General features: G+C 40.4%; 1 protein-coding gene across 1 annotated transcript in view; it reads right to left on the bottom strand.

Moving 5' to 3' along the window:
- Positions 1-17769, bottom strand: part of CTNND2 (catenin delta 2) — a 946486-nt gene that overhangs the window by 170599 nt on the left and 758118 nt on the right. Inside the window, 1 exon segment of the mRNA XM_030332482.1 lies at positions 7328-7511. Within this exon segment, the coding sequence (XP_030188342.1) occupies positions 7328-7511 (184 nt within the window).

Genomic DNA, 17769 nt, shown 5'->3' with positions numbered 1-17769 from the left:
TCACTCCAGAATGAGTGGACCCATGGGACCAAGTGCTCATCCATTAGATGGGTTAAAGTGACCAGTTGAGGGTCTGAGTTTAATTATACTCATAAGCAAAGGCTCAGTGCAGCTCCTTTGATGGGCTTAATAACATTCTCGTGTGCACAAAGATAGATGGAAAAATTAGGGTTGTATATTGTTGTCCTTCAGGACAAGATGTTGAAGTGGGAACAGAATAATAAAAATAAATAAATGACTCAGAGGCTCTAGGAAATGAGCTGTGGAAGTTAGCAAAGCTAGCCTTATGCAAATACTTCGGCTGGAGATAAAGTCCTAACTATGCATGACAAAACGTAACACAGCCAAACAGTATTGGAACGGAGTTGTCTTATTGAGCTGGCAGATTAAATGGTAAAAAAGGACACTTGGCAAGGCCTCACCTACAGTTCACTCTGAAATGACGATAATGGCCATGACAGGGATCTTTAGGATATTGATCTCTGGTATTTTAAATGGGAAATACAGTCATGTTTCACGCGAAATGCAGAAAGCATTCATCCCGTCCCCAGCTGCTGGAGCCAACTTCCTTAAACGATCCCTAAATGTCATGTGCCCTGCCTGAAAAACCTAGAATGGCTCCCGGCTCCCAGAATAACCCACACAACTTTCAGAAGGTAGTTTAAAGGTTGGAGGAAACGGGAAGTTGGTTCATAAATAGGAGCAGAAAACACAAAAACCAGATCCACGTGTTTCGCGTCTACCCAGTCCAGAGGGTGCATGCGATCCTTCTTTGGCTGAGGCTGGGCAGAGCCCAGTCCTGTACCAGGGATGTCTGGCCTCGCACCTGAGCTGTGGAGGAAGATGGGCTAGAGAACAAACAGCTCCCTATCTGGGGAGTTTGTTCTTGTGCCTGAACACTGTTTGGGGACAGGCAGCGTCTGGGAGTCAGCTGCCATTTCCCCCTCCCTTGGCTGTGTTCTCTGGTGGCTCCCTGGATTTGTAGGCCCCCTCTGGCTACTTACTAGTGTGACTGTAGAGGTTCCGATGGTGCCAGAATAAGGTACCCCCCGCACTGGGCATGGGGCGTGGGGCTTAACACAACAGAAACTTTTTCTATCACAGTTTGAGAGGTTAGAAGTCCAAAATCAAGGCGTCAGCAGGGCCATGCTCCCTCTTAGAAGACTCTGGGGAAGAACCCTTCTTTGCGTTTTTCTCATTTCTCATGGCTTTCAGCCATGCTCGAAAGTCCTTGGCTTTTCCCTGTATCGCCTCAATCTCTGCCTCTGTCTTCACATGGCCTCCTCCTCTGTGTCTGTGTCCTCTTATGAAGACACCATCGGGGCACGTGGGTGGCTCAGTCAGCTAAGCGTCTGACTCTTGATTTCAGCTCAGGTCATGACCTTGCAGTTCACGAGTTCAAGCCCCTTGTCAGGCTCTGTGCTGACAATGTGGAGCTGGTTTGGGATTCTCTCTGTCCCTCTCTCTCTGCCCCTCCCCAGCACGCGTGCTCTCTCTCTCTCAACTTCAAATTAAATAAATAAATAAATAAAACAAACAAACAAACAAACAAACACCATCCATTGGATTCAGGCCCACCCTAAGTCAGTATGACCTCATCTTAATTTAAATAGTTTTACCCGCAAAGACCCTATTTCCAAATAGGGTCACATTCTGAGGTTCCTGGTAGACATAGCTTTTGGTGGGGGGGGGGGGGGGGCACACTTATTTAACCCATTACAACGATCTCAGCTACAACGAGCTTGTCCTCAGGAGGGGCCAGTCTGACCTTCACTTTTCAGCAACCAGGCTGTGGTTGGGCAATACACGTTATAGTTGAAGCTGATCATTTCGGCCCAAGTTAGGAAAAGTATTTGATTCTATGTGGTACCATGAAACAATCCTCACGCAGAACTGAATCTCTTTCAGGGTCTGACTTGCCTAATTTAGGCCAAAGGAAAGCCATTTCCTGGAGGACTCCTTCATCATCAAGTGAAGAAAAAGCTAATCCAACAGCTTCATGCATACTTACGACCTAAGCCATACCTAACGTTTTACCACATTCATTTTAGGCCATATTTGAAAATGGTTTTTATCAAACAGTAAAGCTTAAATTGGGCAGTATTGGAGCAAAAGACAAACATCATAAAAGAGGAAGGGGCAAGGAAGAGGGGGAGCATTAGTGTGTGTCCAGGGTGGGGGCTGGAAGAAGGATGCTGGCAGAGACGCAGTCCGACCCCCACTAATCACCGGGAGCCATGAACCCCACAATCTAGCCGCCATCATTCTTATCAACTCGCTCCTCCAACAAAATTTCAGAGATTTTTTTTTTTTTTCCCATTTCTATCTCTTTCCTCAGTGACAGATGGATACTTCAGGAACAAATAGAGATCTGCTTTTGAAAAATTCCATTTCCTACCCCAAAATGAATTTTAAATGGAAAAGGACTAAGGGCATTAACTTTTCATTTTATATGTCATATGTGCTTAAATTTTTGCTATGTCAACATGATATGACATCTTTCCGTGAAAATTTACCGTACCTTTTGAGAGAAGGCAAAGGCAAGAGTCTCTTCTCTTTAGAACACTCCCCATGAGTATGGCCCCTGCTGCAGGCTGGTGGGGCGTGTGGATACCACTACGTATCGGTACATCTGCCGCCAAAGAGAAGTCTTGAGAAGCTGGACAGAGTTTATTACGAATGTATACAAGTATCTAACGTTTGAACAGTGTTAGCGGTCCAGGTTTTAGCTTAGGAAGGCATAGGCTTTCCCCGCCCCTCCTCCCCACCTTGAATTTCACTCTGATAAGCTTTGGAACATTTAAGAGTGGTACAATTTGCATTTATAATATATTTTTTTGTTTCTGAAAAATGAAAAGATGATGTCTTTTAGAATAGCAATTGCTTAAATGCCTACCCTCGGCTTCCCACTCCGAAATGACACAAACAAATTTGAATCCTGCTAGGAACAAAAATTAAGAACACTGCTCTACATCAGTGACCCGATAAATGTACTTTTACCCACCATCAAAGCTCCTACTGGAGTCAAAAGCCACCCAGGTTAGGAAATACTATCCTGGAAAAAGAGTGGGGCCATCAGTAAAAGAGAATCAAGCCATCAGTAAAAGAATGAAGGAGCCTGAGTACTGGGGAAATAATGTCAACCTTGTTTTCTAGGGTATGTCTTAAAATACAGTCTTATATTTTTAAAAAAGGCATCCATTGCTCTGACTAATTGCCTAAATTAAGATTTAAGGTGGAGGTGGCGGGAAGGGGCTGACGTGAGGCTCCATGACTAACTGTCCACATTGCTTCCCACTCCATACTGGCAGCCTTGGGAGGGAAGAATGGGAAGTAGGAAAGGAGAAGGAGGAGGAAGACAGTTGGTAATGTGGATGGGTGTTGGCTGAGATGATGCCATTCAGTGGATGTCCAGAAGCAAATTAAAGGAGCCAACACAAAGGAGAGCGAGTCCATCCGCCAACTGGGTGCTCAGTGGGTTGTGAGGCTCTGAGCACAGATGTGTTCCTGGCACCTCACAGGACATTGCGTCTCCTCTCTGTGTGGCACAGCGGGAGCAGGCTGGACCGGGAGTCAGGGTGACCAACTGACCATAGGCTATTGAACTTATAATAAATATGAGAATAAACAATGTATTCGAAGTAGAACTTTCTGGTCCCTGGAAGATGGGGATTTTATGAATCAAAATGTTCATTTCCAAAGTCAAAATCTTACTTCTATCAACAATGTATAAAATTATCCGATAGACATGTTGCCAGGTCAAACCTCGGAATGAACGAACGCACACGCACACGCACTCACACAGCTCCATTCTTCAATTTCTCAACGATTCATGAGAAAGGAGAGTTTCCATTCCAACTCAGTATCAGGGAAAATATCACCCGAGGGCAGATAGCTGAATTAAATTTAACTGACATCTCACATATCAAAAATACTTAAACAGTGACTCATGTACCTTGCTACTTGTAATTTTTTTTTTAAATTCCAAGTGTTGTTTGATAATGAATGGTAATGGGAAAATCACACTCTCAAAATAAGTTTATAAAATGTATAATTATGAAAAGGACTGAATTATATGTAACTCCTGATCCTTAAAGGTTGTGGAGGGTTTCTAGAAGTTGAACTCTATAAAAGCGAATAATTGAAAAAAATCTTAATATAATCGGATGGTCCTCAACAATGCCTTAGTTTTAAAAATGATTCCCTAACAAGGAATAAGATCTAAAACAGGAAGACAGTAAGAAATCTTTTGTGCATATTTTACATTATTTTTTAAGGTTACTAATTTTCTTTGCCTTTACAGTGAAATACCCATAAATCACATGAAATGAACTGAAATATTATCTGCCTGTTGTGACACTTAACGTGGTGTATGCCAACTTAGTCCCAACTTACATCGAATTCCTTATGCACCCATGTGCGGACAGGTGCATTTTGTTGGCCAAATGCAGCTGGCTCTTTCTTACCAACTAAACAAGCTCCTGAAACATATACTGAACGTTCTAGCCAGATTTCATGGAATATGATAGCAGTGGTCATGACACATTGCAAAATAATTCTAACATGTAAATTTGGCATTTTTATACAACTTAGGCAACTTTCAAAACCAAAGCTATAAATTAATACACCAAAGTATGCAAATGTTACACAAACTTCCTATATCTTTTTTGCTGTGAAAATTCACTGTATCGTTTTTGTATGCAATATAAATTTAGTCCATGAAAATGACAAGAACGATTGCTGAGTTTTTCTTGTTTTTGCTTTTAGAAGCACCAAAGCATCAAATTCTTTCTAAATATTTTGATAGAAGAAAATGTTCTTTGCAAAGGTACAAGTCCAGATATGATTTATAAACTGAGACAATCTGGTTGTTCATATACATTTTAAGGAGTATATTCGAATCGTTTCTGCAGTTCCCAGGGGGCTTTTGCTGAGCCTTGTTTATTTCTGCCTCCCTGATCCCTCTCTGGCAAACAGCAGACACTCAGTAAATGTTCACGGTTGACACTGCTGAAAGGCAGGAATAGCGTACGAAGTAATTTCTTTAACATAAACAAAAAGCCAGGCTTTCTTGGAAGAATCAAGAATGCATATAACCTCAACTATTAAAATCTAGAACCTTCCATCATGCTAAAAACATTTGTGACTGTTCTGGTGTGCCAACACTGGTTGTAAGTTACGTGTCAAATGTTAGTTGGAATTTCTTGAACTTTGTCCACCGAGTCTTTGGTAAATTCATTTTCGCCCCTTCCCAAGGCTATTTTCTTCCTCTCTCAGCTCAACCTGCTCATCCATGTGGAATGATTCACAAACACATTTAAATGAGAGAGGACAAATTATTATTTTCCTGTAGAAAGGCAGGGGTTTGATGAAATAAGGGGGAAATTAAGTATTTACCATACATTGTTGGGTTTTGCTTTGCCAGTTACATGATAAACTCAGAAAAGTGGGAAAACCCTTAAACCTGGTTGACTAAGGAAACCCAATTTGACTACAGGAAATTCTTTCTAAATCAGATGTCCCCCTTTTTGCTTCCTACGATGTGTCTGCTCCTGGCCATATTCAGTGTAAGCAGCACATGGCCAACCCGCTGTATGTGTGAACAGAGAGGGATGGATAGTTTCTCTGATCTGATCCTGATCTGACCTATCTTCACTCTGCGTCACATCCCAGATGCTCAACTCAGCCAGATGACTTACAAAGCAGACCCATGAACCCACATGGTCTAGCTTCCTCATCTGACTTTTGATCAAATGATGCTGAAGGTATGCTCTTAATGGAGGTGGCCCACATCCATAAGTCTAACATCTTGAATGTAGAGTTGTGTTACTGTATCATTCAGAGAGAGTTTTACCTGACGGAGTTCACCAAGTCTTTACCGACCATACTTCTACAATTGATTCCGAGGCACTTCTTCCATGATCCTTATTAGGAACAATGACACTCTTTAAGTCAAAGATGCTAAGAAGGGAAAAAACGACCCATAATAGTTGAAAATAACTGGACTAGAAAAATCAGGTATAAAAAGTTGGAAGTGGCTTACAGCTTTAGCTTTGGGAAGGAGTTATATTTCTTCTGGTGGGGCAGGAGTTTTCTGAAGGATAACAGAATGTAAGAGGTTATAAAATGAATGTCTCAACAGGGAGTTTTGGAGAACTGTAAATTTGGCTTATGGTAAAGCTTAGCCAGAGAAATCATGTCAAAAGATCATTATTTCGTGACCTTGAGGAACAGCGAGATCGTTAGAGGATTTCCTATCCCTGTCTGTGAATGTATGTCGATATTTATGGAGGTAGACTCACTTTATCTCCCTCTACACACACACATTTACACAAACGCACCACCCCTCTCAAGACTGGAGGCCCAGAGCATTGCTATACATATGCATGAGATAATTATTATTAATGTCACCAAGGTGATTTTGTTCCTTCTCAGTAGAGACCAGTTTTTGCCCCTGGAAACCAATCAATTGCAGGCAAGATGACAGCTTTGAGGCAGCTCAGCTAAAACAAACCTGTACATTTTATGTCTGAAATATAGATCATTTGACCGGGTACCGTGGGCTGCTCTTGTACTCCCACCTCATCATTAAGTTTATCTGGCAGAGATTTGCAACTTTGGTACCAAATACAGCATCCTTGGGGGCACATTTGCCCGAGTTTGGAAAAACTGTATCCTGATTATTACCTTCTTTTCTAAGAGCAAAAGTTAAACAAAAATTAAGGTGATTCTAAGACTTCTCAAGAGATTTCTGGGGGATGATTTTTGTAAAAGGGCACTGAGAGAGAACTAGAATGTATTTGCTACTTTCATTATTTAAAAAAAAAAAACATTTCATACAACAGGCTTTATTAACAAGTTATCTCTAAGCATTATGGGCTCCGGTAGTCACACAGACAAACTTTTAAAAATGAAAACCAAAATTAGTGATGTCACTTAATTAGCTCCCTACGTATATGTCCTAGACTCTCCCCCCACCAACTGGCCTGCCTGGTTATTCCATACGCATGATATACTATAACATGGGAAAGAAACTACTGTGAACTATTGCTTTTAATCAAAGAAAACTAATTACTTTTGGTTGGAATGAAAATGTTTATTTTTTGCCCAAGACTCAAGAAAACACGTTAAATAAAAGACTTATAGAAGAAGATGCCTACACCTCGTCAGTACCTCATTAGAAATGATTTTTGCTAGCCTCTTACCCTTCTTCACCATGTCAACATTCATCTTTCTGGGATGCTCTGATCCTCAGGAAAGCAGCAATGAAAATTGCAGAAGCAGAAAGCATATGACAGCAGCGGGAGGCAGCAAGGATGCCACTCACCTTAGGCATCCGGTCGCATTTCGCAGCACCTGTGAGGAATGCAGCTGTATTTTCCGATCATCCTGGAGTGGTGAATTTTCCCAGCCCGAATGGGGGATAATCACGGCATTGGTCAACACTGCCAGGGTGTCCTGGATGATTGGCATCTTGAGGGCGTCACAAGACGAGAGGTTCCAAAGGACTCCTGCAAGATACACACAAACAGAGCTTTTGGATGGCCACTCTTTTTTCTCATCTCAAAACCGTTTTCCCTAATCAAGTTAAAGTCAAGGGCAAGGCGGACTTAGAGAGTGTGAACGCATGACCTAGAGCGCACCCTTGATTTTAGAACATCTCTGAGAACCCATTAAAGGGCTGCTGTGAAAATCTGACAAGCAGGCATAAGACTTGTGACACCATTGTCTTCGTTCCATCTCGAAGAGGGTGAGGTCTGATCTGAACTATGGATACCAACCAGGCTTCTGTTCACTTTTAATACAGCGGGCCTACGTATCCAAAAATCTAACCAACACAAAAGAATTGTGAAAGTTATCTGAGCTATGAACTAGCAGGACATCCTTGTTTTATCCAAGACCTCAATATGCACATATGGACAGTTTGATGCGGCCTCCATTTAGAAACGGCCACCAACACGTAGGACCTTATGAGAGTCCAGCATCAGGTCTGATGCTCAACAAGGAATTTAAATTCACTGTCACTTGTGACAGCTTTGTCAGTTTTTCTCAGAAGGCAATGCTTGTGGAGGACGCAGAGAACAGGGAGCAGTAGAAAGCAGAGGGCATGTCCGCAGAGGACAGACTAGAACAGAAAGTAACGTAGGCAGAGCAAAAGCTAAAGTTTTAGGACAGATGGCATGTTTTAGGGTTTCAAATATTTTTATTAACAATTTTTAATGTTTATTTCTGGGAGAGAGAGAGAAAGACAGAGTGTGAGCAAGGGAGGGGCAGAGAGAGAGGGAGACACAGAATCCGAAGCAGGCTCCAGGCTCCGAGCTGGTAGCACAGAGCCTGACGTGGGGCTCGAACTCACGAACTACAACATCATGACCTCAGCTGAAGTCGGTCGCTTCACCGACTGAGCCACCAGGGGCCCCTTACATATTTTTAAAGGAAATCTTAAAAATAGGATTAAGTTCAGAAATGTTCCTAAGTATTACGTATAAGTTATAACATCTGAAAATGCTCTTAAAGTATTTTTTTGTTGTTCAAAACAGAACACATGAAGGTAAAATAAACAGAATTATATTCTAATTTTTTATGAAAGACTGTATTTTCTTCTCAAGACTAATCTAAATATACATCATCATTGCAGACATGGAGAATAAAATATTTATTTTTAGAAACACAACTTCCAACTTACTTGTTTAATAAGCTTTCAATAAATGTTAACATGAGATTGCATTTTATCTACTGTGTTATGAATAGAACAAACAGAACACAGGTACTTCTGAAATTTGTTAGTTTTTCATGGCACATGTTGAACTTACCAAGGGCATTAATAATAGTCATCTGAGTGTTGACAATGTTTGATTGTTAACAACTGAAGGAACACTTTTATTTTTTATTTTATTTTATTTTTATTTTTTATTTTTTCCAACGTTTTTATTTATTTTTTGGGACAGAGAGAGACTGAGCATGAACGAGGGAGGGGCAGAGAGAGAGGGAGACACAGCATCGGAAACAGGCTCCAGGCTCCGAGCCATCAGCCCAGAGCCTGATGCGGGGCTCGAACTCACGGACCGCGAGATCGTGACCTGGCTGAAGTCGGACGCTTAACCGACTGCGCCACCCAGGCGCCCCTGAAGGAACACTTTTAAATCAGTTCTACAAAAATGTGACTACAGAGACAAATCCTCTCAGTTGTCTTTCAAAATAACATTTGCTGGGAATTTTACTGAAGTAAATGCAAAGGAAACAAAATGTTTTTGCCGCCCCGTATATATAAACCAATCCTTTAGCACAGGGGGTTGGCTCAAGGGCAAATCCTGCCGGCTTGTTTTGGTAAATCAAGTTTTATTAGAACATAGCTCTGCCTGTTTATTTACATACTGTCTGTGGCCTACAAGGGGAGAGTTGAATATTTGTGACACAGACTGCATGGCCCCTACAGCCAAAATCATTTATTATGTGGCCCTTTATGGAAAGATTTCGCCCACCCTGCTTTAGTATATAGACCATTTTCTATAAACTTCTATGCACATGTTTGCATTACCATTAGAATTGCAGACTGGGTACACACAAAAAAATGCTCAGTGGTACACAGAAGGTGCTCAAAAATACATTCTGATTCGGACGGGTTTGAAATGCTAGCAATATTATCACGTACATTTATCTTGCTTTAAATAATATATAAAGCTGCTTATTCAGTCCATTAAGAGAGATTTTACCAAATTTTAGAAAATCAAAATACAGGGGCGCCTGGGTGGCTCAGTTGGTTAAGTGTCCAGCTTAGGCTCAGGTCATGATCTTGTGGTTCGTGAGTTCGAGCCCCGCATCGGGCTCTGGGCTGACAGCTTGGAGCCTGGAGCCTGCTTTGGATTCTATGTCTCCCTCACTCTCTGCCCCTCCCCTGCTCATGCTCTGTCTCTCTCTGTCTCAAAAATAAATAAAACATTAAAAAAATTTTTTTAAAGAAAATCAAAACACATTCATTTGCAGTCTTGTGAAAATTTTCTTTTCTCATAAAACAATTAGGTTTTCAGATTTAAAAAAGCACATTACAATGAAATTAATATCTACCCAAGTATCTGAAGAAAACTTAAAAAAATACCACATTACAAGGATTGTGTCTGTTCTTCTAAGGATACAATGCACACACATAGAGCCAGAAAATATAATTTTTTTCATTCTTAAATCCCGATTTGAAAATACCAATGCATGAAAATTGAGGCATATATGTTTTAAAATACGGATGGTATTTTTTTTAAATATAATTTATTGTGAAGTTGGCTAACATACAGCATATATAGTGTGCTCTTGGTTTGGGGGGTAGATTCCCGTGATTCATCGTTTACGTACAATACCCATTGCTCATCTCAACAAATGCCTTCCTCAATGCCCCCCCAATTTTCCCCTCCCCCCACCCCCCCATCAACCCTCGGTTTGTTCTCTGTATTAAGAGTCTCTTATGGTTTGCCTCCCTCCCTCTCTGTTTGTAACTATTTTTTTCCTGTTATGGGTGGTATGTTTTGCTCTAAAATACATTTCCTCTAAAACCTAATTAGTAAAAGAAAGTCTTCTGCATTTTTACATGCAATGAATTTAAAAGAATCTAAAGGCATTCTGCAAAAATAAAACAATCTTTACTGTTTTCTAACAACCAGGAAAAAGGTCTAAAGAGGGGAAAATCAAAGGAAGTGTGAAGGCCTAATCTAATATCTGACAAGAAGTGAATGATGGGACAGGAGATGGTCCAAGATAACTCTTTATTGGGCTCTTCTCTTCATTACCTTCCTCATTAATTCATTAGTGTAACCTGATTCAGCATTTAGCATGGACAGAAGTTTCCTTGTTTCCATTCATCCCACCTTCCAGACTGGCTGCATCCGTGTTTCATGTTCCAGACAGCTTATCATTGCTCTAGATCCCGCCTCTGAACTTCCTATACTAATTCCCATCTGCAACCCCCAAGTGCTTCCTGACCCGTGAGGGGTGCACTGGACCTGTGATTGGGGGCAGCTTTTATCTCCTCTGTTTCGATGAGGGCTTGGCCAGATGGATGTAATGTGGCAGAATTTCTTTTGAGGGGAATTCAGAGAGTTTTGGTTACATTATCTGGACGTATAGACCCGCTCGAGTGTAGAACCAGAGGTCTCTGGGGGTTATTTGAGATAAAGGTTGACATGTCTGACAGGAGTCAAAAGCGGGAAACAGCCAGAACTCTAAAGCTGTCTTGTTACAGACAGACACACACACACTCACACATACACACACACACACACCTCTACACACACACACATCCATAGTCCTGGCAGACGGGAGAGAGATTACTTGAGAAAAATGGGCATATCTAGGCATTCTCTATAAAGAAACGAGAAGTCATTGTTCTGCTTAAATTTCTCTTCACTCCGTCCTCTTCCCTCTGTGCTGGCTTCACATTTTTGTTATTCTCTTTTTTGACATCCCCTTCTAATCCCGGAGCCCAATCCTTCTCGCTGGGAGTGAGCACTGGACTTAGAGACTTGCCCTAACTGACGTAATATGGTGGAGGTGGCTTTGGAGACTCAGTCACAGAAAAGGTACCGCCGCTCCCTCCAAGTTCTGTCTCGGCTTCTGCTGGTTGGAGGGGAAGCCAGCTGTCCCGCCGGGAAGATCTTCCAGTGCTGCTCTGAAGAGGCCTACGGGGCAAAGAACCAAGGTCTCCAGCCAACAGCCACGTGGAGACTGCCTCGGGCGCGGAACCTCCGGGTCCAGGTAAGGCTTCAGATGACACAGTCTCACGTGGGACCCTGAGCCAGAACCACCCAGATTTGCCACCCCTGGAGTCCTGACACTCAGACGCTGCATGGGATCCCTTCTCTTCCCCCTCCTTTGTCTCTGTCTCTGGGCTGTTTTTTCCCTTCTACCACACTTTTTTCCTGGCTACCCCTCTCGTAACTTAGAGCCCCTGGTTCTCTTACCCTCTTCATCTGCTGTGAGAGAACAGAAGATACAGGAAGGAGGATCCACCTAAATACTGCAACTAAATGCAAAGTGCATTTTAATTTAGATTACAAACGCTGATTTTTTTTTTTTTTTTAGTTCACATGCTGCCGAAGTGAGCGTGATAAGTGATTGACTTTTAAGAATGTAACCATCTTCATGTTTACAACTTATTAAATGACCATTTCCTTTAATTTGGAATAATAGTGTCTTAGCTTCCCATTCATGCTGTAACAAGTTACCACAGACATGGTGCTCAAAATGATGCGTATTTATTATCTTACAATTCTGCAGATCTGAAGGCTAAATAAAATGCATGAGCAGGGTGACGCTCCTCCTGGAGGTTCTAAGGGAGAATTCCCTTGTCTTTTTAAACTTCTAAAGGCTGCCTGTGCTCCTTGGCCTGAGGCTTGCATCACTCTGTCCTCAGCATCCATTATCACATCCCCTTCTGGGATTCTGAACCTCCCTGCCTCCCTGTTATAATGATACTTGTGATCTCCCTGAGCCCACCTGGGTAATCCAGGGATAATCTCCCCATCTCAAGATCTTTAACTTAATCCCATCTGTAAAGCCCCTTTACTACCTAAGATAACATTCACAGGCTCTAAGATTTAGGATATGGACTTCTTTGGAGGGCCAACATTCAATCTACTACACATCCCCCTTTTTTACAAATTTTTTTTAATGTTTTTATTTATTTTTGAGACAGAGAGAGACAGAGCATCAGCAGGGAAGGGGCAGAGAGAGAGGGAGACGCAGAATCTGAAGCAGCCTCCAGGCTCTGAGCTGTCAGCACAGAGCCCGACGTGGGGCTCGAACTCACAGACTGTGAGATCGTGACCTGAGCTGAAGTCGGACGCTTAACCGACTGAGCCACTCAGGCACCCCTACACATCCCCTTAAAATATTGCTATGCTTAAAACAAAGTTAAACCTCTTATTACAGCTTCATGATCAGGCATTTCCCTAAATCTCTAAATTCATCTTGAATCATTCATTCACTTATTCACTCCATGCACATTAAGGACCTAGGTGCCAGGTTCCGTGTGGGATACTGTGGATACATTACTGAAGAAAACAAACGTCCCTGCCCTCAGGGCCCTTCCATTGCTGTAACTGTAGTCATTTTGCTGTGGGCATCATGGCCATATTTCTTCTCCTTGAACACACAAGCTCCTTTGAAATTCCGATCTCTTAGACCTATGGCTCTCTTAGCCTGGAATATTCTTCTCTAGAGCTTTCCAAGGCTGACCTTTCTTTCTGCTCACGTGGTACCTTAAAGGTGCAAAAACTCAGCGAAAGTTTTCTGGATCACTCTAAACTAGCTTCCCAGACACCTGCTATGAGAGTATTTTAATTTTTAGCAGAGACCTCATCACTAACTCCTATTTCCCATTATTTGAACTTCTGCCATTTCCTCACTGTTCCTCCCCAGCAAGGTCCCAGACACGACATGAAACCAGGGGGCCTGAGTGTTCATAGCATACAGAACACATACAATACACAGAATATGCTTTGACACATATTAGGTGCTCACTATTCAGGTGCTGAATAAATACAAGAATTAATAGCTGGATGACAGACCTTTGTAAGATGACACGTGCTCCAGGCAAATGAAGCCATGATGTAAAAAAACAAAATAGCAGATATTATAAGTAATAAGTCCAAGTGAGAATACAAAATGTTATTTCAACAACACTATAACCTCCACAGAAATACAGATAATATAACTCTACAGAAATTCCACTTTTAGCTAGTAGAGAACAATTTATGCCGCTCAAAGACATTAGTCAATTTAGCATTAGAAGGCTCATCTCCAATGTTGTATCTGAGTAATTATCTTGTATTAACTCCTTGATAATTCTAAATTAGCTAAGGAAGTACTAAAATTTCAATTTGTGAAAAAAACCTGTGGAATAAACTGAATTCACAGTGATATTTGGTATCCATACAAGCTACCTCATTTATTCGTATCTGAAAGTAACATAAAAATGTTTTAGTATTTTGGTTGATGGTCACTAGCAAATTTCAATTTACCTGTTGAAAATATGCTAATTTCTTTGAGGTTAAAATCTCTAATAAAATTTTTGTAGCATCTTTCCTTTAATTATATGGATTCAAAAGCTTTCCTTTAAGTGTAAAATTATTGCTGTTCCAAATATAATTTTGACAGTAGGTTTAGTTGAGAAGACATTTAAATAACTAATTATGTATACTAAATATATTTAAAATATAGCTTATTTTTATTTCAGGCACAGGGTGGCTCTTTTCCCTGAGATTATCCATATTCATAAGCAGTAATTGGTTTATTAAAATTTCTTTAATAAAATCTTAATTACTTTCATTGGATCCTTTATTTTAATAGAGGGTAATTGTGTGGTTTTTTTTTCCCTAAAAGAGGTAAGGGATATCTTAGAAAAAGAAACTCAGATTGACAAAAAATACATTTTAATAACCTTAAGTCTTAAATCATAATAAAATCAAACATTGCCTCTGTCTGTGCAGGCCTTTCCTATGACCCCCTCATTTGCTTTTAATCTTTAGACCTAAAACATAATCTCTGAGCATCAGTGAGGCTCAAACCAAAGAAAAGTTACACTGAATTCATTTTAAATAAACGCTTCAAAATTTATTTTAAATTCACCAGCTAATCAAAAATTAACTTAATATATATGAAGATTTACTTTTAAATGAATCTATTACTCATCTTATTCTGTGAGTGAAAATGTGTACATCTGGGGAAGGGAGAGAAGAGAAAAGAATGGGAGCAAATGAGTTTATCTACTTTCTCCATCCACACCATTCACACTGTGAGTCATGGGTGGGTGGAAGGTGACTGATCAAAATCTGGAGGCCCATGACACGCTGTACTCGATTTATGCTGTGTGCACATGTGTGTGTGTGTGTGCATGAGGGCCTGTGCATCTGTGTTACGTGTGTGTGTGCATGTATCTGAGTATTTGGGTGCGTGATACAGAAACTCTCAACTGTCCCTGAGAAGTCATGACCTTCAAGGTGTGGTTGTGAATTAGGATTGTGTTGAAAGTTCTTCCAGATGGTATGCGGCATAGCTTCAACAAGATTTGCACACAGCCTCATTTAATGCTTTTAAAAATAAAAGCACTGACCTCAAAGATAAAGTCTACCAAAATGTTGCGACAATAATGGGTAGTTGAAAGTAAAAAGCAACTCATGGGACTACATCAAACTAAAAAGCTTCTGCACAGCAAAAAAAAAAAAAAAAAAAAAAAAAAAAAAGAAAAGAAAAGAAAAGAAAAGAAAGAAAAAATAAAGGCTACCTAGGAATGGGTGAAAATATTTGCAAACCATATATCGAACCAGGGGTTATATCCAAAGTATGTAAGGAACTCATACAACTCAGTAGCAAAAAATAAATAAACAATTTGAATAAATATTGGCAGAGGAACAGAACAGATATTTTTCTAAAAAAGACACCCAAATGGCCAGCAGGTACATGAAAAGATACTCAACATCACTAATCAAATCAAAACTACCGCTGAGATATCACTTCACATCTGTTAGAATGGATATTATCAAAAAGACAAGAGGTAAGTGTTGGTAAAGATGTGGAGAAAAGGAAACCCTTAGGAACCACTGGGGGAATGTAAATTGGTACAGTTGTTATGAAAGACAGTATGGAGGGACCTCAAAAAATTAAAAATAGAAATACCGTAGTATTTAGCATTCCAATTCTGGGTACATATCTGAAAGAAATGAAAATAGGTTACAGAAAAGATATCTGTATTTGGTGTTTATTGCAGCATTATTCACAATAGTCAAGATCTAGAAACAACTTAACCATCTTTCAGTGGATGAATGGATAAAGAAGATGTGGTATATATATTCTTAGAATATTACTTGGCCACAAGAAAGAGGAAATCCCGCCATTTGCAATAACATGGATGGACTTTGAGGACATTATGCCAAGTGAGATGAGCCAGAGAAAGACAAATACTGTATGATATCACTTACAGGTGGAATCTAAAAAGCCAAACTAATAAAAACAGAGAGCAGAATGGTAATCACCAGGGTTTGGGAGGTGGGAGAATTAGGGGGGTGTTGTTTAAGGGTACAGAAACGCAACTAGTAGATAAATAAGTTCTGGAGATCTGACGCACAGCTTGGTGGTCATGAACAACAATACTGTATCATGCAATTTACAACTGCTAAGAGACTAGATTTTAACTGTTCCCACCACAAAAAGAAATGATAATTATATGACATGATAGATGTGTTAGCTAATACCAAGGTAGTAACGTACTGTGATATATAAATGTGTCAAATCAACACCTTGTAGACCGTAAACTTCCACAATGCTTTATGTCAACTGTATCTCGAAAACAATAAAAAAATTTTTTTAAATACGCGATGTGAATGTTACTTTGAGAAGAATAATTACAGGAAATGGATGCGACAGTCATTCTGTAGTGCATGCAGAAGAGTGTTTTAAAACACATGTAACACAGATGGTTATAAGAGTGTGAAATAGAAGAATTTAACTTTAACATGTAGTGTTATGCATCACAGGAAATTTTACTTTATTTTATCATTTTTTAAATCATTTTTAAAATTTAGTTTTGAGACAGAGCGAGCAAGCACGAGTGGGACAGGGGCAGAGAGAGGTGGACAGAGGATCTGAAGCAGGCTCCACACAGACAGCAGCGAGCCTGACATGGGGCGCGAACCCATGAACCACGAGATCATGACCTGAGCCGAAGTCGGACACTCAACCAACTGAGCCACCCAGGCACCCCTCCGTCATAGGAAATTTTAAAAGTAATTGTATATATTCTTTTTTCAGAAAAGTCAGATTGGATGCTGGATATAGTGACAGAGTCTTAATGAATTTTATCAATGGAATATCAGTATTTCTGGGATATAAAAATTCTCTGTTAAGATCTGAATCTTTATCTTTCTTTTATAAACCTTCCCTTAAGAGCAATCCATTTTTTGATGATAAGTGATTCCCACCACCCAATTTATAACAAATAACTACTTTAAAATAATTTTAAAATATTGAAAAAAGGGTAGTTCCTTAGGCCAAAACTCCTCAAGCTTCCAGGAATCCCAGGGGAGGGCTGACCAGAACAAACGATCTCTGAGTTCTCTTCTTTAATATTTCAGGAGAGGAAACTGCAGTGACCACCGGGGCTTAGGTGAAGGTTAATCCTTTTAGAATTGGACTCACCCAATCATTCTGAGTTAAGAGTCTCACCGAGGTGGTGACGACGAGAGAGAGGGCTGCGGGGGCTGATAAATGTGTGGGGAGAGCAGGCAGAAGAACTGTACTGTCAGCCTCAATAACCAAAAACTGTCACCCTACTAATGCCACTGACAGCTTCTAGCCCAGACATGGAATTCTTTTTTGAAAGCATCACATACACATTACATGCTGAGAGTCAAGCAGAATTATTCTTGCTTATTTTCAAAATAGGTACAAAATTTGGTTAACTCCAGAGGAGTGAGATGGTTTTCATATTAGCAAGAAAATCAGATCTTCGCTTTCACAAATGAGGCAAATTCTGGTTTAAGCTGATTAAATCTATGAGGGCTCCCCCTTGAGACGTCTTAACTCCTGAAGTTCTGCAACAGCTCTGTTATTGATACAGCCATCCATGTTGAGGTGCTGTCTTGTTTCAAAGCCAAAACTGATCCCAGGAACACTCTGATATTCAAATTTTAGTACCAGCAGTGCACCTAACACGTGTAGAACAAGCTGGTATAGATTAGTTTAAACAAGAGGCCCAAACTCGCTTAAAGTTTTCATTAGTAATTTAAG

This window comes from Lynx canadensis, chromosome A1 (assembly GCF_007474595.2).
Source record: "Lynx canadensis isolate LIC74 chromosome A1, mLynCan4.pri.v2, whole genome shotgun sequence".
In the NCBI taxonomy this organism is placed as follows: Eukaryota; Metazoa; Chordata; class Mammalia; order Carnivora; family Felidae; genus Lynx; species Lynx canadensis.
This window is presented reverse-complemented; position numbering and strand designations above follow the sequence as displayed.